The 21,247-nt window shown below is 60.6% G+C and overlaps 3 protein-coding genes across 4 annotated transcripts; 1 reads left to right on the top strand and 2 right to left on the bottom strand.

Annotated features, from left to right (window-relative positions):
- Positions 1–2,097: 2,097 nt before the first annotated feature.
- Positions 2,098–9,578, top strand: TNFAIP8L1 (TNF alpha induced protein 8 like 1). Of its 2 annotated transcripts, none has more exons than XM_050910541.1 (2): positions 2,098–2,165; positions 8,325–9,578. In XM_050910541.1, the coding sequence occupies exon 2, from the start codon at positions 8,327–8,329 to the stop codon at positions 8,885–8,887; it is 561 nt and encodes a 186-aa protein (XP_050766498.1). In that variant the 5' UTR covers positions 2,098–2,165; positions 8,325–8,326; the 3' UTR covers positions 8,888–9,578. The 2 variants fall into 2 exon arrangements, with proteins under 2 accessions (XP_050766498.1, XP_050766497.1); XM_050910540.1 differs by lacking the exon at positions 2,098–2,165 and adding an exon at positions 3,930–4,079.
- A 2,163-nt stretch (positions 9,579–11,741) lies between these two features.
- Positions 11,742–16,173, bottom strand: MYDGF (myeloid derived growth factor). Its single transcript, XM_050910565.1, has 6 exons — positions 16,018–16,173; positions 14,882–14,932; positions 14,102–14,163; positions 13,672–13,753; positions 12,997–13,069; positions 11,742–12,634 (listed from the first exon to the last, which is right to left on the bottom strand). The coding sequence occupies exons 1-6, from the start codon at positions 16,171–16,173 to the stop codon at positions 12,555–12,557; spliced, it is 504 nt and encodes a 167-aa protein (XP_050766522.1). The 3' UTR covers positions 11,742–12,554.
- A 503-nt stretch (positions 16,174–16,676) lies between these two features.
- LOC127025563 (procathepsin L-like) lies at positions 16,677–19,656 on the bottom strand. Its single transcript, XM_050910609.1, has 7 exons — positions 19,236–19,656; positions 18,957–19,079; positions 18,524–18,673; positions 18,049–18,273; positions 17,795–17,963; positions 17,476–17,590; positions 16,677–17,258 (listed from the first exon to the last, which is right to left on the bottom strand). The coding sequence occupies exons 1-7, from the start codon at positions 19,350–19,352 to the stop codon at positions 17,159–17,161; spliced, it is 999 nt and encodes a 332-aa protein (XP_050766566.1). The 5' UTR covers positions 19,353–19,656; the 3' UTR covers positions 16,677–17,158.
- Positions 19,657–21,247: the final 1,591 nt, after the last annotated feature.

The raw sequence follows: 21,247 nt of genomic DNA, 5'->3' as shown, positions 1-21,247 counted from the left end.
CTGGGACCCCCGGAGGGTTTGGGGTCCGGCTCTGGGGCTGGGAGTGAGGTGGAGAGCTACGTGATGCAGGGGACTGTCCCTGAGATGCTCCCGGGGAGGGGCTGGAGACAGGAAGTGGGGGTCTGCATGCTGGGGACACTGGGGGTGTACTGGGGGGAGCAGGGTGCCCCCCACATGCCCAGCCCATCCCGTCACCCTCCGCAGCACCTTCAACAACGGCCTGAGCGGGGTGAGCACAGTGGCCGGGGCTGCAGGGGTGCCCCAGCGATGGGGACATGGCACGGGACAGCGACGGGGACACAGGACAGGACAGCGATGGGGACATGGGACAGGACAGCAATGGGGACACAGGACCAGGCAGTGATGGGGACACAGTCCTGGGCAGAAGCTGGCCCTGCCAGCGGGAAGCTGCCACGTTCTGCCGGTGCTTCCCCAGCTCCATTCACCGCCTCCACCCCGATCTATCACCGTCTCCTTAGCCCGCAGGCCCGTGCCGCGCTGTTTCCGGCTAACGGCTTGTTTCCCGTCACTGCAAGTGGCCACCAGGAACAGATGAGCCCGGGAGGGTGATTTATGCCAGGCAGGTTGACGCCGCAACTGTTCGGGAGAGCGGCAACAGCTGCTCCGGTTGCTCCGGCACAACGCGGGGCCAGGAGCAAATCCTCGGTGGTGGCAGGAGCGGGGGCTCGGGGCGGGCGATGCCCCGGGGGTGTCGGGCATTGCCGTGGGGTGGGGGGACAACAGGGCTGGAGGGGGCTGGGGAGGATCTGGGGGGGGCTGAGGTTTGCTTCCCAGCCGCTGCGTGAGACCAAGATTCAAGTCAAGGCTCTGGTTAATCCAGACTTTAATCCGCTCTAAATCCCACCTTTAATCTGTTTAATGCCACCTTTCGGAATCAGGATCCTGTGCAGTGGCTCCTTCCCACCGAGCCGGGAGGAGGAGGAGGAGGAAGAGGAGGATGCTCCAACAGTCCCAATGCTGGGGAGCTCGGGATGGGGGTGCAAACCTCGGCACAGCTTGGCGGGACCGCGGGGCTCGTGGGGTCCCCGGCACAGGGATGAGCTGATGGCCACAACCCCCCGGTTGCTGCACCCCAGCCTAAAAACTCCTCCACGTGGCTGACATCAGCCGGCAGCGGGGCCCGGGCTGCCCGGTTCGGGGGGCTCCCCGCGACCCCCCGGTGAGAAACCAGCCCTGTGCCCACCGTGGGGGCTGCCGCCACCCACCACCCACCATGCCAGGCCCCACGCTCCCCCGGCCAAGCAGAGGAGATGCCCGTCCCTGGTTTGTGCTGGTGGTGGTGGGTGGATTGGGGCCGGGTGGGGGTTTTAGGGTCTGGGAGCAGCTCCCCCCCCCCCCACCCCCACCCAGAGCCCCCCACGCAGCAGTCGCCTGCACATCCCAGCATGCCGCTCCCAGCGAAGGGTGGGAGCAGGGCGGAAAGGGGCCCGGTGCGGGGACGTTGGCACCGGAGCCGGCGTCCCGCGGACCCCCCCGCCGTCCCCCCTTCCCACGGGTGTCACAACCCTGTGGCGCATCCGGGACCCGCCACGTGCGGGCGAGGGGGGATTTTGCGAGACCCCCCCGGGGCTGCCCACGCTCAGCCCGGTCTACCAGCGCTCTCCTAAGTCCTCGCTCAAAAGCACCCCGGCACCCGGCCAGCATCCCACGCCATTTCCACGCGTGACCCTCTCACCCACGCGGGACCCCGCCACTCACGCGGCTCCGTACAGACCCGAGGGAGGCCCCGTGCACGGCACCGCCGTGCCTGATCCACGCCGCGCTAACGGGACCGGCCCACGCACGCCGGGACCCACGGGGCCGGGACGGCGGCCGCCCCGCTGCCCCTGACACCCCCGGGGGACCCCCTACCGCGCGCTCCCATTGGCTGCTTCGTAGCAAGCCCCGCGCCGCCATTGGCTGGCGCCTCCCGTTGGCCCCGCCCCCGCCGCCGCCGCGCCCGGCCCCGCTCGGGACTTCGCAGCAGCCGCGGGCGGGAGGCCCGGACCCGCCGGGCACCGGGCACCGGGCACCGGCTCCGGGGGCACCGCCGCGCCCGGGCAGGGAGAGGCACCGGGGGAAGAGAAACCCCCCCGCCCCGTTCCGCCCCGTCCCACCGGAGCAGCCCCGGTCCCGGCGCCGCGCTCCCCCGAGGCAGGCAGCAGGTAAGGGCCGTCCGGGCTCTGCTGCCCGCCGGTGCAGCGCTGCCGGGATCGGGCTTCCCCCCCCCCCCCCCCCCCCCCCCCCCCCCCCCCCCCCCCCCCCCCCCCCCCCCCCCCCCCGCCCCGGTCCTCCCGGTTCTCCCCAGTTCCTGCCGGTTCCCCCGGTCCGTGGGGGCGGGGGCGCTCGGTACCGGCCCGGTGCGTGCTTCCCGCTCCGGGACCGGCAGCGGGGCGAAGCCTCCTGTCCCGGGAGGCGAGCGCACTCCCCCGACCCGGGGCATCAGCCGTGCCCCTCTCCCCGCCCGGTGTCTCCGGGCACCGGCGGTCCTACCCGGCCCACGGGGCAGCACGGCCGCTGGTAACCCCACGGGGGGGACCGAAGTTTTGAGGAGCCCCGAGGGGCGGGAGCTGCTGGGTGGGCAGAGCCCGGGGCTGTTGCCGGGAGCCCCTGGCCGTGCCTCAGTTTCCCCAGGGGCGTAAAAACACGGGGAAAGGGCGATCTCCCCCCAAAACCGGTGGGAAATCCGAGGGGGGCTTGAAACGCTGCCGGGTCTGGCAGGCGACGGCTAACGGGAACTTGGAGGAGGCACCGGAGCCCCCCGCCATGGAGGCTCTCGGGAGCCCACGTGCGAGGGCAGGGACGGGTGCCCCATGGCAGCACTTGGCTTCATGCATTGCCCCGTCCTTCCTCCGTGCCCGGCCGCTGCCCGTCCCCTGGGCTCTAAAGGATGAAATTCCTCCATTCCCGGAGAGACGAATCCCTTTGGCAAGGCCAGATCCTGCCCGGAGCAACAGAGTTGGGTGTAAAACTTCCCAACTCCCACCAACCAAACCTTTATCAGCTCCGGAGTGGGGAAGGATTTGGGCCATAAATATTCTTTGCCGACCCCAAGCCCAGCACCGGATCCGAATTGTCCCGCGGAGCTTTCCTCCCCTCCCGCAGCGGCTTTGTCCTCGCCGAGCCCCGGGCAGGAAGCATGTGATGCGCCAAGGCCCCCGCCGCAGGACGGACGGACAGACGGACGGCGGTTTGGCCTCTGTTCCCCCCCCCCCGACTCCGTTTTCCACTTCCCCATGAGTCTCCTGAGCCTCTGTCTGCTCCGAGCGAAGGAGAAAGGAAGTTGCTGCCGGAGAGAGCGGCTTGATCGTAGCTTGATAAAGAAAAGGAGGAAATGGAAGGCGAGACAGATGCTCCAAAATAACCCTCCCTTCTTCCTCCTCCTCCTCTCTGTGCTGCAGCTGCCTCCCCCCCGGGGCACGGTAATCCTGGGGGGATTCCTTGATATAGAACCGGATCAGCTCCCCCATCCCGAATCAGCACCGGGCAGCACCCTGGGATTGCACCGGGTGTATCACCACCACCACCCCCGGCACCAGAGCACCCGCGGTCGGCACCCTTCCGTGTGCCAGGATCCCGTTCCCACGCGGTGCCAGCAAACGGGAAGCGCCGGCGGGATTCACCACCCACGCCCGGGGCTGGCATCGCCGGAGCCCCCTCGGATCGGCCGCCCGGCTCCTTGCACAGACACGTTGGAGTTGCCGGGGCAGATTGGCGTTCCCAGGCATTGGTGCACGCTGGATTTGGTGCAGAGGAGAAACCAAAAAGCTTCTACTCCTTCCTGCAGATGCCTGCGCTGGGGCTGCATTCACAGCCCCGGCATGGGCACCTACGGGAAGGAGATTATGGGATAGGGGAGTTCAGATCCCGGTGCCAGAGATGGTGGGGACAATGATGGGGGCACGGCCGAGCGCTTGGCAACGCCGCTGGCACGAGTGCCAGGAGCGAGCAGAGCGAGATGCACCGCGCAGTGCCCAGCCGAGGCGATGCCGCTGTTCCCTGCAGCATCCCCGGTCCTTCCCAGAGCCGTGCTGGCCGCGGTTTTTGCCATCCTTGCCAAGAAATGAGTTTTTCCTCGGGTGAGGTGTTTACTCAGTGGCTTCCTCTCTGGCCTCACCCCGCTCGGCACACACGCGCTGGACCCGGCGGCTCTCGGTGCTCTTTGCACCCATGGCAACGTGCGAGGCACAGCTATTGCAAAAGGTGGCGTGCGTCCTTCCTCCTCCTCCTCCTCCGCCGCCCCAGCGCTGGTAAAATGGGGTCTGGAAGCTGGAGGGGTCGCGGATGGTGGGGAACAGGCTGGTGACGGCAGTCATGCTCTCCGGTTACGTCCCTGTGCCGTGCCGGCGCTCCGACCCATCTCCTGTAATCCAGCGCGGCAGCAGGGTTTAATTAATTAATAGGGGTTGGAGGCGCGGGGAGCCGGTGGAAAGCGATGCCGGGGGACGGAGAGTGGAGCAGCGGGATCCCATCCACCCGCCCGGCGTTTGGCCGAGGATTCGGGGGGACCGGGGATGCTGGGGTGTGGAGCAGGGGTGTTTTCCGGAGCAGCAGGAGGAAACAGCACGCGGGACGGAGGGAAAACCAGGGAGATTCTCCACCATTAAATGTTTACCCTGGCTGGGGAGACGATGCTTCTGTGTCAGAGGAAACTTGTAGCAAGATAGCTACAAGTTAATATGGCCCTGGCGAGGAGGAAGAGGAGGCAGAGCTGCCTCTGCTCTCAGCTGGAGCTTCACAGAGCCCTCCCCTCGTGCCGCACGCTTGCTCCGTGCTGCCCCATAAATTATTTAAGTGCTTTTGCTTTCCTGCATGAAATATTCAGCCCGCTGCTGAGGGAGGTGGGGGGGTCCTGGGCGGGGGGACGAGCACACAGAGCCGCTGGTGGGTACCCGGTCGGGGGAGAGGGATCTTTGGGGCAGGTAGAAATCACCCTGGGATGGCGTCGCTGCTGGATTCGGACGCTCTGCTGTAAATGAGTTGCCAGTCGGCACTCACGATGCGGCTCTGCCACGGCACGTTGCAGTGCCACCGGCCCCGGGTGCTGGCAGGATGACAGGGTCTTGTGTTCCACACCCCCCCACACCAGATGGGACCTTTAATTGATGCTTTTTAATGAGAGGGCCGGACTCTGCTCTCGCTTGGGCCCGCCATGGGTGTAGGAGATGTTTTACGGGGGGTCCCCATGGGATGGGGGGCTGAGGTTGCAGCTGGGTGTTGGATAAGATGCTCGTGGGCGCTGGCCCGGTGGGTAAGAATGCCAAACCTGCCGGCGGAGGTGCCGGCAGGGCTGCCTGTCTGCTGCCAGCGCTGGATTTGGCCCTCGGCTCCCCTGCCCTGCGGCAGCACGGCCAGGATGCTGCTGTACCCCGGCGCTGGCAGGCGTCCATCCCTAGGGCAGGGACTTGGGCTGTGTCACCGCATCCCCACCTTGTGCAGGACATCTGGATGTCCCAGCCTTCGGCCGAGGCCTCACACCACTGCTCAGGCCTGCAAACCCCCCCCAAACCTGCAAAATGGGTGGAAAAAAACCCCAAAAAGGGCTGTGACGGTCCCCAAAGCCACCGTTGGGACCACAGCCCCGCCACTCTCTTCCGGAGCAGGGAGGGACTCGGTGAAAGCAACGCCCGGCTGCTCTTTTTCGGTAGAAGAAGCTGTTTTTCGAGGGCGTTTTCATTAAAAAGAAGAAAGGAGGAAAAAAAAAAACAAGCCCTGAGCAGGGCTGGAAACTTCAGCGACAGGAAGGAAATGGGGTGGTTTATTTCGGTCTCGAGTTTGCTCGTTGGGGCAAGGCTTGCCTCTTCCGTGCGCCGATAGCAGCCCCTCCGTGAACAATGGGGTCATGGGGCCCTTCCCAGCAGGAAAACAGCTCGTTCCAGTGAAATCTCCCTGTTGGTGCTGAGTCAGCAGGTCCTGGTGGGTCAGAGCGTGGTGCGGAGGGTGCCAGGTTAACCGGCCCGGTGCTGAGCGGGAGCGAACGTGCCGGGAGGTGAGCTTGGGTTTCCTTGGGGTTTGCAGCGAGCGACCTGCGAAGTGGCCCATGGGTGGCTGGAGAAGGAGCAGATCGCATTTTTGGGGTCCAGGAAAGACCCCCTGCCACCACTTCGTGCCTCAGTTTCCCCCCCATGAGCGATGCTCATCTCCCCGGTCCCCAGCGGGAGAGGGCTGCGGGGCAGCCAGGTGTTATTCAGCGCCGGGAGCGGAGGGTTGATCTGTTATTACAGTCGCTAATTGGGAGCCGTGGGCGCGTGGGGCAGCTTGCGAGAGCCGGCGCTTCCTATTTTTTATGGGCTCCGTAGGTGGAGTTTGCACTCGCTTTATGGCTGCGGTCGCCCAACAGAGAGCTCAGGCGTGGGAATTCCTATTTATCCGGCACCGCTCCTGGTAGGGAGCCCAGGGCACCCCACAACTGCCGCGGGAGGCAAGGGAGCGGACTTGCGGGGTGCCAACACCACGGCAAAGCCCTGCTCCTTCCGGAAGAGGCTGCCTGCCACGGGTAGCGTGAGTCCCCCTTACAGCCAAGGGAGAGAAGATGGAGCCGCGCTGCCTCTGCCCATCCTGCCCGTCCCTCCGGGCTCGGCTCCGACAGCATCTCGTGCACGGGGCCGTCGGCGTTAAATGAGCCCGACCCGCCTGGGAGCTGCCGACGCCTCTGCGAGAGCAGCCTCTGCTTTACCATTTCTGTCTTATTAAGCGCGAGAGCCTCAGCTCGAAGCTCACACTGGCAAAAATCAATGTTTTCACATCGAAGGAAATACTTACAAACCTCTGTGTTTTTCCTAAGGGCTGTAAATAACGCTGCATGCGGCACCTCACGTGGCACCGGTGACGGTGGCTCCGTTACTGCTCGCTTAATTCGTGCCCTTGCAGAGCCTCGGCCGCCCTCGGGCTCGGGGAGCCGGCGGCTGGATGATGCCCAGGCAGCCAGGGCTCAGCTTGCACCATTGCCCGTGCACCATTGCCCTTGCACCGTCACCCTTGCACCATTGCTCTTGCACAACCGGCTGCAGCGAGACGGAGCCTCGGCCATAGCAGGCTATCCAAGCCCCGTGGGAAGCCAGGGTTTGCTCCCGAGAGCCTGGCGTGTGCTCCATGGTGGTAGGAGAGGGATTGAGGATCCCCAGAGGGGGTCCGGGACTGCGTGGTAGCTCCGCCGCGGGGGTCTGCAGGGCTGCCCATGATGGGGACGGACTCGGTTCTGCGCTAGAATAACCGGCAGGGCTGCAGACGAGAGACTCTCCTCTCCTCTCCGTATCCATGGCCAATTTATCCCCATCCATTCTCAGACCAGCAGCATCCTTTAGCTTCAATAGCTCTTCTCCCCTCCCTGGTGATGTATTTATAGCGTGATACCATCCCTTCCCCGCTCTCGCTTTGCCAGGCTGACCGTGCCGCGTGCAGGCTCTTGCATAAGCAACCCCCATCTCTGCCCATCCATCCTGGCGCGGGAGCCGGTTGTTATCATGCTGTTCTCACCTCCCCGTGATTTGCAGCTCTGCAATTTCCCGGGGCAAGATGCATCTCCAGGGTCGGTGGCGTTTTATTAATTCACAGGAGTTTATAAAGCCGTAATCTGCCCGAGATGATTGATTTGGTCCCGCCGGGGTGCGGGGAGTCAGGCTGTAGGTGAGCAAGGGGTGAGGTTTCTGGTTTGCCAAATTATTCACCTCCGTGCGATGCTCGTGCCGGCTCCGGAGGAAGCTGAGACAGTGGCAGAACGAGTCCAAGCTCTGACGGTGTGGGCGTACCGGGAAGGACAGTGCCAGGGAAAAGGGCTTCGACACACGTTGGTGGGTGCTGCAAACCAGCCGTGACGCTCCGGCCTCGGCAGGCACTGGGCTGTACACCGGCATGTGGCTGTGCCAGCTGCGGTGGGTGACTCAGCCATCACCTGGGTTGTCCCCAGCTCACCCTGCAGGAAATGAGTCAGGTTTTAAGGAAGAAAAAATGTTAAAATGATGGGGCAAGAGTCTTTCCTGCACCGGGAGGAGGGCGGCGCCCGTTGCAGGAGAGAGACGGGGATGGAGGGTCGTGGGCAATGCTCAGGCAGGGAGACCTCGCTCGCCTCCGACGCTGCCCGTTGCGCTGTAGCTTCTCCCCAGAGTTCGGGGAAGGAAGGTAGGAACACCCTGTAACTCATCCGACCAACAAAACCCGGGGCCTGAGCTGAGCTCTCACCTGCCCTGGCACCCAGGAGCTCCTCTCGGTCTTGCCGTTGGCCAGAGATGCTCTTTCTCCTCCCAAAAGGCTGCGTGGGGAGGAGAGGGGATGGGGACTGATCCAGGGCATGGGCTGAACTGTGTGTGTGCCTCTTCCCCCTGCAGAGATGGACACCTTCAGCACCAAGAACCTGGCCCTGCAGGCCCAGAAGAAGCTCTTGAGCAAGATGGCTACCAAGACCATAGCCAACGTCTTCATTGATGACACCAGCAGTGAGATCTTGGATGAGCTCTACCGGGCCACCAAGGAGTACACCCACAACCGCAAAGAGGCCCAGAAGATCATCAAAAACCTCATCAAGATTGTCATGAAGTTGGGCGTGCTCTACCGCAATGGGCAGTTCAACCCTGAGGAGCTGCTGGTGATGGAGCGTTTCCGCAAGAAGGTGCATACCTTGGCCATGACAGCTGTCAGCTTCCACCAGATAGACTTCACCTTCGACCGCAGGGTCATGTCGGGTGTCCTCACAGAGTGCCGGGACCTGCTGCACCAGGCTGTCAACGGCCACCTGACGGCCAAATCCCACTCCCGCATCAACCACGTCTTCAATCACTTTGCGGACTACGAGTTCCTCTCGGCTCTCTATGGGCCATCCGAGCCCTACCGCACCCACCTGAAGAGGATCTGCGAAGGGGTTAACAAGATGCTGGAGGAGGACAACATATGAAGTTGGCCAAGATGGGCCATTGGCAGCGACTGCCGGACTCTGCCTCCTGTGAGACCGAAGACAGGACGAACGCCTGTTTTGACCATCACCAGCCTTGACGTCCTCTTCTCCTCTGTAGTGCTAACTCATTTTCTCCTCGTTTCTACAAAAGACTGAACCTCGTGACTTTGTCTAACCCTGGCCCAGGGTCTGCAAACCCCTCCCTGCGCTGGGCTGAGTCCTTTCCAGGTGATCCTGGGCTTCTGGGCTCCTGCTGTACAGTTTGATTTCCTTTGCCCACTAAGTGCTCTTAGCTCAGAGTCCAAGGAACTGGACTTCTCACCTTGAACTCCATCGTAACCCTCCTGGGGGAAAACCAAACCAAAGACTTGCGGTGCGTAACACCTCTAAGGTGTCTCTGAGCGGGTGGGCAGTTGCTTGGATGAACGGTTGTGAGACCCTATTACCGGAGGGTTGTGGAGCCCCATGGTTTTCTTTCAGCAGCTCCATGACATGGTGGGAGCAAATCATGGTCCAGACTTGTGCTGCCCGGGCTAGGAAGGTGCTTCTGCACCTTGCAAGCTAGCATGGGCTTTGGCCTCCTACAAGACAAGTCCTTGAGACCAGAAGGATCCCACCTCGCCTGGGTGAGCGGCTGTCCCTCGGGGCAGGGAGGGAGCTGGAGGGACCTGCTCCTTCCCTGCGTCCCAGGTACACCTTCATCAAGACCCAACTCCCCCAACCAGCCTCCCACGACAGTACCACTGTGATGGCTCCGACGCCTTCCTCGGTGGTTGTCCAAAGCTCTCCCTAGGATTTCATACGTTTTATGTGTCCTCGACTGAGTTATGGTTGTTATTTTTTAGCAAACTCTGTAGCCCTGATGAGTTATTTAAATAAACTCACCTGTTTGGCCTGGGTGCTCCATGCGGTTGTTGCAAAGGCGGTTGACAGCGATAAAATGAGCGCCAGGGACAGTTGGTTTTGTCATTTAAATGGTGATCACTCTCTGCAACCTGGGGTTTTTACTCTTCATCCCCCAGCATCGCTGCTGGCCAGGCTGCCCCTGCTCCGTGGCACAGCAGCTCCCGGCTTTGCATGAACTGGTGGGAGGAAACGTGGTGCAAAATCCAGCACAAACCGATAGCAAAGGTCTGGGGTCCCCGGGGGGAGCAAATCCTGCTCCCACGCAGACACCCACACGTGCTCCTCTGCATCCCCACGTCCCCTCGCTGCACAGCGGGAGCTAAAAAGCACGACCCTGATAGCAGAAAGCAACGGGCAACCTTGCAGAATTCAATACATGCGTGTTGTAAAAGCGCTGTGCTCTGAGGGCACGGATGCACTGGCCGTGGCCTGCTTCCAGCACGCTGATCTCGCCTTTGAACACCGAAAATTGCCCTTTTAGCATACAAGACGCCACACAATCTCAGCTGGCCTTATCTCTGCGACCTTCTTGTGCCTCCTGTTCCGTGGGCTGTCTCCAGGCACGGGAGGCTGCCAACGCTCCTGGGCAGAAAGCGGCTCCGTGGCTCTTGTTCGCTGCTCCCTTTCCACCGCTGGCTCGAGGCACTGGTAACTTTCAGCCTTAAAGATTAAATAAAAGAAAGCAAGCCCCTATCTCTGTCATTTCATAGGCCCGGCTCCAGCTATCGCAGCTAATTTAACTGCGTGATGCGGCTCGGGGCGGGGGGGTAAAGCACATTTACAGGTGTGCATGGAGGAGAACGCGGCCAAGATCCACCGAGGTGTTGGTCCCTCGGGGAGGGCAGGGTGAAGTCGGCCTTTGGCACACGGCGTTTGAGAACAGACGCTCCCGTCCCCCGCCGGGCTCGCGGCAGCTGTCAGGTATGTGCTGAAGAGGAGCCGGAGCTGGAAACAGCTCGGTGGAGTTATCAGCAGATGCGGCGAGCAGGCAAAGCGGAACGGGGCTGATGGATGCGGTGGCAGCGGCTGCCGCGCTGACAGCCAGAAACGCTTCGCTGTTCCGTTCCCGAGGTGCGTGTCGGCATCAGCTGCAAGATGCTCCTTAATTGCATGAAACATCTCTGCTCAGATGAGCCCCAACTCACGGCTGTGCCCTTTGTCCCCAGGGTTTCGTAGGGCCCAGGACCACACTTAACCCACCAAACGCCTGGCACCAGCTTTCCTTCGCGTGCAGGTGCCTAACCTGAAACTTCTCCCGCCCCATCCCAAGGCAAACACCCACCTCGTGCCCAAACTCTTGCCTTTTTGTCCCGGGGAAGCCCTGGAGAGCACGCTCCCTGCTAGAAGAGCTGTCTTATGGCCTGGGTTTTCCATCCCAACCCTGGCTGTACAAGCCTGGGAAATGAATTCCTTCGCCTCCCTTTGGTCTGGTTCCCTCCCAGCGACTGGTTAAACAGGGAGAAAGGTCAAAGACCCGCAACATCAGCGCCCTAAATGCGGCTCGGAGCTCAGGTAGGAGCACACTGGGGACACTCCTGGGCCCTGCAGGTTATCTGCAGATCCAGAAGGAGCCACGCAGCAGAGAAAGAAGCATTTAGGAACAGCCTGGGAAACAGAGCTTGTAAAATCCCCAGCGCAAAGCACCCCCAGACTGTCAAAAAAACAGGGAACTCCCCCCAAAATGGGCAAAGCAGCTACCAATGACCACAACCAACGCCGGGCATCAAAAGCACTCGTCGTGACAGTGCTGGGTTATGCAAACGTACAGCTGGAGCCTTGTTCTCACGTGCTGGGACTCCTCTCGGGTGGGCAGAACCCCCATAAACCCTCTGCAGCCTCCAAACTCCTGTGTGACATCTCGGCTCCTCCTGGCCAAGCAAACGCCGAAGGTCGTGCCACTCGCTGGGCATCCAGTTGGAGAGGGCAGGAGTCACAGAGCAGAGCAAACTCAGGCCAGAGCATGATGCTTTATTTCTTTATTTGTGTTGTATTTACACAGGAAATGAATTCCACATTCCCTCACTGTTATTACTCTAGATAAGAAAAAAATCACTTCTGTACGTAGAAAATAGTCCTGCAGTTGTACTGAGACATGAAAGTGTTGCTTGGATTGATTCCTGGGTTGTGTCAGAATAAGCAGCTCTGCCTTCCCCATGTCAAGTTCCCCCAACCCACGCTCTGCACTAGGGCAGGTCCAGAACAGCCTCCCCAGCGAAGCCAGCGATGGTCTTCGGTAGCCGCACTCAACAAGGACTCAGACAGCTTTGGCCAACTCCATCCCTTCCTTCCCCTCCCACCCAATTTAATTATTTCCTCCTGTCACGCTTGCAGAGAGAGAAATCCTGTCTCCCCTCCAGAGACTACAGAGTTAACAACTTCCCTTTAGCAAACCATGTTTAAATCCAGCCACTTATCTTTCTGCGTTGCTCTTCCTAGCAAGGGAGATAAGGAGCCCCGGTTCGAGGGGAGCTTTACCATATTCAGCAGATCAACCAAGCAGAAAGCGGGCGACAGAATGGCTGGCTGCAGATCAGGAGTCTCAGAGGAGGTTTCCAGCTGCAAAGCACATTGTTACTCTGACACAAGACAGAATGCATCTGTCTTAACACCTCCAAGCCCCACTTGTCTTGGACCCTAGCACATTTCAATATGGAAAACATAAAAGGTTTGGCCAACCAAAAAAAACCGCAGTTAACAAGTAATCCTCTTTATCTGCCATGCTCTTCTGGCCAAAACACCCGGCCCAACACTGGCCTCGGGGTCACAGCTCGTCACGGGGCGTTTTTGCTACAATCATGAGTTTGGACAGTTCAAAACGGAACTTGCCTTCCCTGTGAGACACTAGAAAGAGAGAAAACAAGCACAGGATAAACAGATGGTAAGGCACGAACAAAACAGCCCTGCTGGTTCCTTTCCAGGACGATAAAGCCAGCAAGTCGGGCATTGCACTTCCTTCTTATGCACGCGACAAGCATGTTCTGATAAACCCGTTCTTCCCCCATGCTAATTTAACATTTACGCTGGAACGGGACCCGCAAAATCCTGCTGCCAGCTATGGATCAAGAGCGCTATACCCGACTCCATAACATGCACTGTCCTATACGTTGTCACCTATCTGCATTAAGCTTAAATACTTGTCTCCTGGTACACAGGCTTGTCTCCCACCCCAGCCCCTTTCTCACATAGTTCTCTCGGTCACAGACCTGTTGTTTCAGTGATTTCAAATTCTTCCTGTTTTAAGGGGACGTCGCTTTGTCCACCCACTGCCGCTTGAGACTGAAATGGGAAGGAAGAAGGTTTAAGCAGTTGAGGCAATCCAAGAAGCTGCTGTGTTTAAAGCAAACAAACAAACAAACAGCACATTTTGAAAAAGAACGAATTCGTGTTTTAATAACATGGAGTGAAAGAACTAAGTCCACAAAGGGAATCTGAAGGAAAATCTCTGGCTCTTTTTCCATTTCCTATTAAACCACGAACTTGTGTCCTCCGGGTGACTGAAAGCCTCACCACTGAAGACTGGGAAATGGAAGAATGGACCAGACAAAAGCACCAGCAGAGGCTTTATTTACTTTGTCACATGCAATTTGTTGAGGCAAACCAAGACTCCCCTTGTGCAGTGCACCCTGGCAGGATGGTGTCTTTTGGACTCACCGACGCTGGCAAAGCCAGCAGCAAAGCGATGGCATTGCGGGAGCAGAAATAAAATGGTGCAGGAGAGCCTACCTGCAGCCACTCTCCTGACTGCCACCACTCTCTAATTAGGGACATGATGGAGTACATTTTATTGCACAGATGTCTAATAAATGTTTTCCGTGTCCAATTCATGTTCTATAGCAGCCTCCCACATGCCTGCTTCCAAGTGATCAGCTGGGACTTACATAAGCCATGGCATACTCTATCTTGGCTCCTTTCACTTCAGCTTTAAACTGGGTAAAGAAGAGATAAGACTTCCCTTGGGGCCTGAAACAAGAAAGCAGAGTCTTTGACATCAGCAGAGAGGGCAGAGGTGCAGAAGAGGCCAGGATTCATGGCTCCCTCCCTCCACAGCCACCTCTGCCTCTCTTGTAGCTCCATCTAGTGAGGTGGGTGGAGAGGGGGGAACGCAGCATTTATAAACGGCTGCCTGGCTAAAGAGCCCACCCAGAGTCACAGCATCTCTCGGGGGAGGAAAGCTCTCCAGTGCTGTCCTGCAGAGAGGCAAACCCAGCCGGGAGGCAGGGTCCCTGGCCACTGGCAGGGTCTCTGGCCCAGATCCCACCTGCCTTACTGTTGCTTTTGCCTCAGAGAGTTTGGGGTTAAAGAACACACCTCCAGACGGAGCAGGAGAAGAGCAGGTTGTCTTCACTGACTCCAATGTTCATCTGCCATTGCTGCAGAGGAGAAAGGTCCAAACAGTTAACGTGGGTAAGAGCCTCGCACTTCCCGCTCACCCCTGAGGCCGGTCACCTCCCCTCCCAGCTGCAGGCATGATGAGTTTCAACTATTCTAAAATAACACAACATGACTACACCACACTTGCTGATGGCCCCTTTGACTTTGTGTTGCACAAAGGTCAAGGCCTGGTTGCCCTCTCCTCTCCACAATTTCATTAGTACAGTTACAGAAAAAAAGTCTCATTTCCCTTTATGCTAAAAGGACCTGATTCTAACAGGACTTGCAGATAAGAAAGTACAAACTGTGTATCTGCACAGCACTTACTGCAGCAGCAACACAAGCTGCAAAAAACTTTCAAGCCTCCTAAAGAACACAGGATTTACTCCTACGAGGTCCTTCCTACCAACTGGGGTATGAAAGTGTCGCTCCCTGTTCTCCAGAGACATCCAGCCCAGAGATCTGTTAAGCCTTACACGTCACAGCCTCATGAACCACAGCATCACTGCAACACACGAAGGACGCTTCCGTTCAGGGAGCAAATCCAAGTTACTTTTGCAAACATACAGCGTTGGAAGCGGTGCAACCACCCTTCCTCACAGCTCCCGGTCCCTGGAATCAGCTCATCCCAAACAAAATTGTCCTGAACAGCTTCTCACTCTGTGCAGCCATAGAGACCGAGCGTAAGGGAAACACTCGAAGGTTTGCCCAACTCACCTCGTTCGTTCCTCCCTGAGCTGAGTACGTGAAGGTGCAGGTATAATCCCCCTGGAAGAAGAGAAGAAGACGATGAGCAGCCTCGCTCGAGCAGGACCTTCTCTTTGTTCACCGTCAGCCACTTCTCGGCGATGACGTGAGATCTGGGGACACCTGAGAGAATTACCGGGGCTGCGGCATGGTGCAGCCCCGGCGGTCTCACCCCGGGGGTGACAGAGGAGGAGCATGCACCATGTCTGTGTCCGGACCTCGGTGGAGCGCAGACAGAGCCAGGGACCGCGCAGCCCTCACCCCCCGTGGGGTGTCAGCAGGACCCCACGGTGCTGGGGTGAGGCCTCGTATTCAGGGGGGCCCAGGGACCCGCAGCCCCCTTCTCCATTGGGCCCCTTCCCCTTGGCGAGCCTCCTTCCCATGGGGACCCTCTTTCTTTGAGACTTCCTTCCCCCTGGCGACCCCTCCCTCCCTTTGGGGTACCTTCTCCCTTTGGAAACCCCCCTTGGGGATCCCCTTCTCCTTGGGGGCCATTCTCCAAGGCAAGCCTCCCTCCCTGGGGACCTCCTCGCCAAGGATACTGTCCCACCTTGGAGACCCATTTTCCTTGGGGACCCCCTCCTGCTGGAGACCCCCCCTTGGGGACCCCCTTCTCCATGGGGGCTCCTTCCTTCCGTAGGGGCTCCTTCCCTCTTTGGGGATCCCCTTTCTCCCTGGGACCCTCCTCACCATGAAGACTGTCCCACCTTGGGGACCCATTTTCCTTGGGGACCCCCTCCTGCTGGAGACCCCCCCTTGGGGACCCCCTTCTCCATGGGGGCTCCTTCCTTCCATAGCGGCTTCCTTCTTCTTTGGGGACCCCCTTTCTCCCGGGGACCCTCCTGCCTTTGGAGACCCCCCCTTGGGGACCCCTCTCCCCCTGGGGACCCCCTCTCCTACCCCCGTCAGAGGCCGGGTCCCCCCGCCCCTAGCAACCGGCCCCCTAGCAACCGGCCCGGACCCCCCCCCCCGCCACGCCACCAGCTCGTCCCGCCTTCCCTCGCTGGCAGCCAATCACTGTGGCGGGAGGCGGGAGCGACGTGCCCCGCAGCTAATCAGGGAGAGGCGCGTACCCTCTCCTCACCCTCTCCCTCCTCGCTTCTCACCAGGCTCCGGGAGAAGGAGTGAACCTCCCCGCCGGGCCGCACGTCGAAGTCGGCCGTGCTCGGTTCCTCCGCGGCCCGGGCCGCCAGGCACAGCAGGGCGGCGGGCACCAGCGCGGCCCACAGCCTCCGGCCGCTCCTCCCGCTGGGCGCCGCCATCTTGGAAAGGAAGCCCGGGCTACGGCGGGCGGGAGGGGTCAATGCGGGCTGCGGCCGCTCAGCGGGCGCCCCGGCGGCCATCTTGGGTGTGGGCAAGGAGCCCGGGCGGGTTAACCCTTTGGAGGCCGCGGTGGGGACAAGAGACCGTGGGGACAGGGGACCGCAGGGACAAGGAGCCGTGGGGACACCGGGACAAGGAGCCACTGGGATATGGGACGAGGGGACATGGAGACAGCAGTCTCCCCCCAGCCAGTGCCCCTGGGGCCACGCTCTGCTGTGCGGTTGCTCCCACGGGGGGATACGGGGCAGCCGTGGGACATTCTGGGGAGCCCACGCTGCCACCGGGCTGCCACAGGCCGTGCCCCGCGTCCCTGCAGCCCCTCTCACCCCAATCTGGCCCCCACTCGCCCTCCAGGTTGCTGGGCTGCGTGCGCGTGGCACTAAATCCCCCAAATTATTCCGGACGGGGGGCGGGAAATAAAAAGCAGGATGGGGAGCAAAGGTTCATTTTCTGCCTTGTCACGCAGGTTTAATGAGGTAAAGACCTATTTTTAAAAGAGCTGGGCGTGCAGGGGCCGCGTCGTTGGCTCGGCCCCTGCAGAGTCGGGCAGAGCTGCAGCCACGGCCAGAAAATCCAGCCCTGGCTTGTGGCCTTTGGGATTCAGCTGGAAGGAAAAGGGGCCGCAGGAGGGGAAAGAGACGGCCAGGCTGGGAGGAAAGGCACGGAGAAAGCGCCCGCTCGCCGAGCATCGTGTGGAGAGAGCTTTGCCTTTCCCACCAGGAAAAGGACCGGCTGCATCAGCCTTGCCTCAGCCACCAAGCCATGCCCGGCCACCGTTTGCAGGCGCAGAGCGATTAGCCGTGCCACTTTTAACGGCTTCTCACCGTGCGCGGCAACAAAAGCCCTTTTCCAGAAGGAAACAGCCGTGGATCCGCAGCTAGGGCAGGGAGAGACGCCTGGGGAGGGAGGGAGGGATGTCCTGGCTCACAGCGCGGGGAAGCTGGCCTGGTTGGCCACCCCGCACTGGTTGTCGGCTCCCTTCAGCAGGCGGATGTAGCCCTGCTCACCCCACGCCTCCGACCAGCTGCAGGAAGAGATGGAGAATGAGCACATCCGTCTTCCCACGCGCAGAGAACCGGCCCCGCTCGGGGAGGGCGAGCGAGACAGGGACGGGAGCCAGAGTACCCTGCGGGACAGGGATGCTCCTGCCATGCAGCTCCAACCCTGGCAGGAGCAGGGGGACAGGCTGCGCGTGGGGGTGAAAGGGGCAGCGGGTTTGGGGGGACACCCTCAGCCCCTACCTGTTCTTTAAGATCCAGTAGCTCACGTTGCGCCCGCGCTCCTGGCTCGTGCCGTAGCCCACGGCCAGCATCCCGTGGTTCACTCGCTGGCTGCAAAACATGCTGCTGAAGATGCCTGGGAAGAGCAGAGCTGGGGTGAGCCAGGGGCTGGCCGCGATCATTTCTTCTCCAGCTGAAAGCAGGGTGGTGGACTCTATTCCCCTGGACTGGGTGCTCTGGGGAAACTCTGGGGCTCAACAAGGGCTCAGCAGCCCACCTCCCGCAGCGAGGCAGCCCTGCCTCAGTTTACCCATCCATGCCATGAAGAGTGAGATGGTACCCGACTGGTAGAAGTGGAAGTGGAAGCCGCTGGCATCCACCGCCACAGACACGGGGCCCACGGTCGCCACCGCCTGCTCCAGCGCCGCCTCGCTGCCCTGGGCCACCAGCCAGATGGCGGAGCAGTTGGCCGCCCTGTCCTGGGGGTTGTATCGGCAGCTGGAGGTGTCCTGAGAGGAGGGAGAGAGTGACACCGGGGCTGGGACCCACTGGCACCGCTCTGCCGTGTCCCCGGGGCTGCCTGCCGTCCCTTACCGTGGCCATGTAGGGGTAGACGTGCTCCGAGTTCAAGCCGCCGTTGTCATGCACGTACTGGAAGGCGCGGGTCATGTAGCCGCCGTGGCAGCCGTTGTTGCCCAGCTTTCGGGAGCAGTCGATGAGGTTCTGCTCGCTCAGCACCACCAGCTTCCCCGTCCGGTTGAAGACAAGCCCCTCCAAGGCCCCCGTGGCACTGAATGCCCAGCACGACCCGCAGTGCCCCTGGGCGAGATGGGGACAGCAGGGGGTCACGGCATCGCCCCAAAACCCACCAGAGAGGGATGCCGTGACCCCGCGGTGCTGCTCTCCAGCTCCTCAGCTGCAAAACTGCAGCGGCCAAAACTATGGGCTCTGCTTCTCTGCGATGCCCAGAGGTTTTTTGGTGCTTGGGAGGATGCTGCTGCTTGTTTCTGCTGCCCAGACTCCCAGCACCCATCGCACAGCCCTGGTCAGACCCCCACCCTGTGCCCACCTGGTTCTTCACGGGTGTCACGTAGCCCTTCGCCCGCCAGTCCACCTCTGCCGGGGTCTTCAGGGCTGCTGACGCTTGGAAGAGTGGCACCGGCTCCTCCCGCCACGCCGGGGTGAAGCCGTTCAGGAGTTGGTTAAACTCCTCATCCGTCTGCAGGTTGCCAAGGGAAAACTCGTGTGATGCCATGAGTGCCCGGCCGGCAACACCGCGGCTCCCCACCGGCTGGTTGACCCCCCGGGAAGCAGCCCAGCCCCAGGGGCACCTGCAGCTCCCAGGGGAGCAGATCGGGGGGTAGCCAGTCCCCGGATCAAACCCTGGGTGCATCAAGAGGTCCCCGGTCCCCAGATCAGGCCCTGGGTGCCCTGAGGTGTGTGCAGTCCCCAGGTGCAGGGAGGGGGTCCCCGGGGAAGGTGCCGGGGATGTCGGCAGGTACCAGGTCCCCGTAGTGGTTCATGGCCAGGCGGAAGGCGTGCTGCCCCTGCGACTCTTCCCAGTTGTGCTGCTGGATGCGCCGCAGGTTCTTCTCCCAGACCTCTCTGCGGGCGGCCTCGACCTCCTGCCAGGAGGCAGAGCAGCAGCAGGATCAGAAACGTCCCCCGGGAGCACAGGGACTCAGGATGGGGTGGGTGCACATGGGTGGCTCTGGGTGAGACCCCATCCCTGGAGCCGGCCCTGGCACGTGCCAGGAGGCCTGGGGGGGAGCAGGACCTACCCCTGGGTACTCCTTGGCGTGGAGGATCTTCCACCCTTCCCAAGTCTCCTCCAGGGCAGGATCCGGCGCTGCGGTGCAGCCCAGCAGGGCCAGCAGCAGCCCCAGCGGCACGGCCATGGCACCCAGCTGGGGGGGAACGGCAAGAGCGGGGGTCAGGGGGGTCCCTGGGCTGAGCCCCACGGCTAGCAGCTGGGGCCATGGGCCGAGGGCAGGACAAGGCCTTCCAAGCCCGGATTAGAGGTGAAGCAGAGCAATGCAAACAGAGCGGCCAAGCCAGAGGGAAGAGACACGTTGGTTCCTTCAGCTGGATCAGCTTTTGGGTGGCCACACTGCTGTTTTGACAGGAGCTTTAGGAGGTCTTAGCTGTCCTTTGGGTGGCATTTAACTGTCCTTTTTAGGAGAGGAATGAGCAGCTTCGCCAGAGAGCAGAGCCTGGACGGCAGAAGGAGGCAAACACAGACAAAAGGGCAGCGAGAGTGGCAGGGACGGTGCTGGCTTTTCCCCCCCTCCCTGCCCCACGACGCTCCCTACGGCCTCTCGCCGCTCTTTTTATTTGCAAAATCCCGCTGGTTTTCTCTGCCACCGGACCGTGCCTCTCTGCCTTCCCACAGCAGCGTCCCCCTCCGCAGCAGCTCTCCCTGCACCACCGACAAGGAGCACAGCTAACCGCCCCTGCCTGGGGACTCAGCACCCAGCAGGATCGAGCCCCAAGCAAAAAGATGAGCGGGGGGAAGGCAGGGTCATATCTGGATCCCTCCAGAGCGAGGTTTGCTTTGTTCACAGGAGACAACTCAGCCTCCCAGCTCCAACCCAGAGTGGCTTTGGGACTTGAGGCAAAGCAGAAGAGCCCAGCAGAGCAAGAGCCGTGGCCGCTGGGCCAGGACAAAGCTGTTTTCACTTGAAAGCCAGCAGAAACGTGCACCAGCAGAAATGTGCACCAGGCTCCGAGCAAGGGGCTCAAGCTGGAACCAGAGATAAGAGGTTTTTCACACAGAGGTGGGGAGGCAGAGGAGCCGCCACTCCACACCGATGACTGAAACCTCGCATCTGTCCCAGCACGAAGGCAGGATGCCTGTACGTCCGTGCTTCACCGAAATCCCTCCGTGAGGATTTTCCAATATCAATTTACACCCTTTTTTTTTTTTTTTCCCCGCCAGCATACACACACAGCCCTCCCCCAGCCCCGGCCTGGCTCCTGCCACCACCAGCCCCCCCTCCACCGCAGCCATTTGTCTTCCTCACATCGCCGCTGCACACCCCGCGCCTCCTTTGATGGACCCTGGTATTTCTGAGCAACTTCAGTTATTCTGGGGGTGCTGCTCTGCAAAGCCACGCAGCACAGGGCAGGGCCTCGGCAGAGGAGAGAGATAAGTGCCTGAGACACCCCTAATCAGCGAACACAGAGTTTCCACTGACGTGGCTTTCCAAGAGCGAGAGCCGTCGTCGCACCTTTATTCCACACGCTTTGGGAACGGAGATGCTGGGAAGTTTTCCATTCAAGCATCTTCCAGGGCAAGCAGTGGCTTTTCTGAGCTAATTTTGTAGCTCGAGCAGTGTTTTTGTTTTAAAAATAAGTCATCAAGAACATCTGTTCTCCCTCCACATCCTCCGCGTAAAAATAAAGCCCCACATGTTGGGTTTTCATGGGAGAAATGCCTCCCAAGCCACTCTCATGCTTAGTCCCAGTTCTTGAGGAAGAGTAATTTTTGCCCGGTTTCCCCGGCGCCCGTTACAGCACCCGCCGCTTCCTCCGGCCGTTACCGCTCGCTCAGGAAATTAACTCAACTTCACAGTACAGCTGCAAATCCTCTGTCTGAAAGAGATACCGTGAACCCAGCTGCACCACGCTTCGTACTCCCATTACCCTTCCCGCAGGACAGCTGGGTGGGGGCCTCCCACATCATTTGTATTTCAATCCCCAACAGAGCCTGTTACATATTGAAAAGCTCAGGATTGCGGTAGGTGATTTCCCAGTTAATGCCTCTCCGGATTCTCAATCCCCAAAAGAAGAA

Source organism: Gymnogyps californianus, chromosome 24 (assembly GCF_018139145.2).
Source record: "Gymnogyps californianus isolate 813 chromosome 24, ASM1813914v2, whole genome shotgun sequence".
Classification (NCBI taxonomy): domain Eukaryota; kingdom Metazoa; phylum Chordata; class Aves; order Accipitriformes; family Cathartidae; genus Gymnogyps; species Gymnogyps californianus.
Note: the sequence above shows the minus strand (reverse complement) of the source record. Positions and strands in the feature narration are given on the sequence as shown.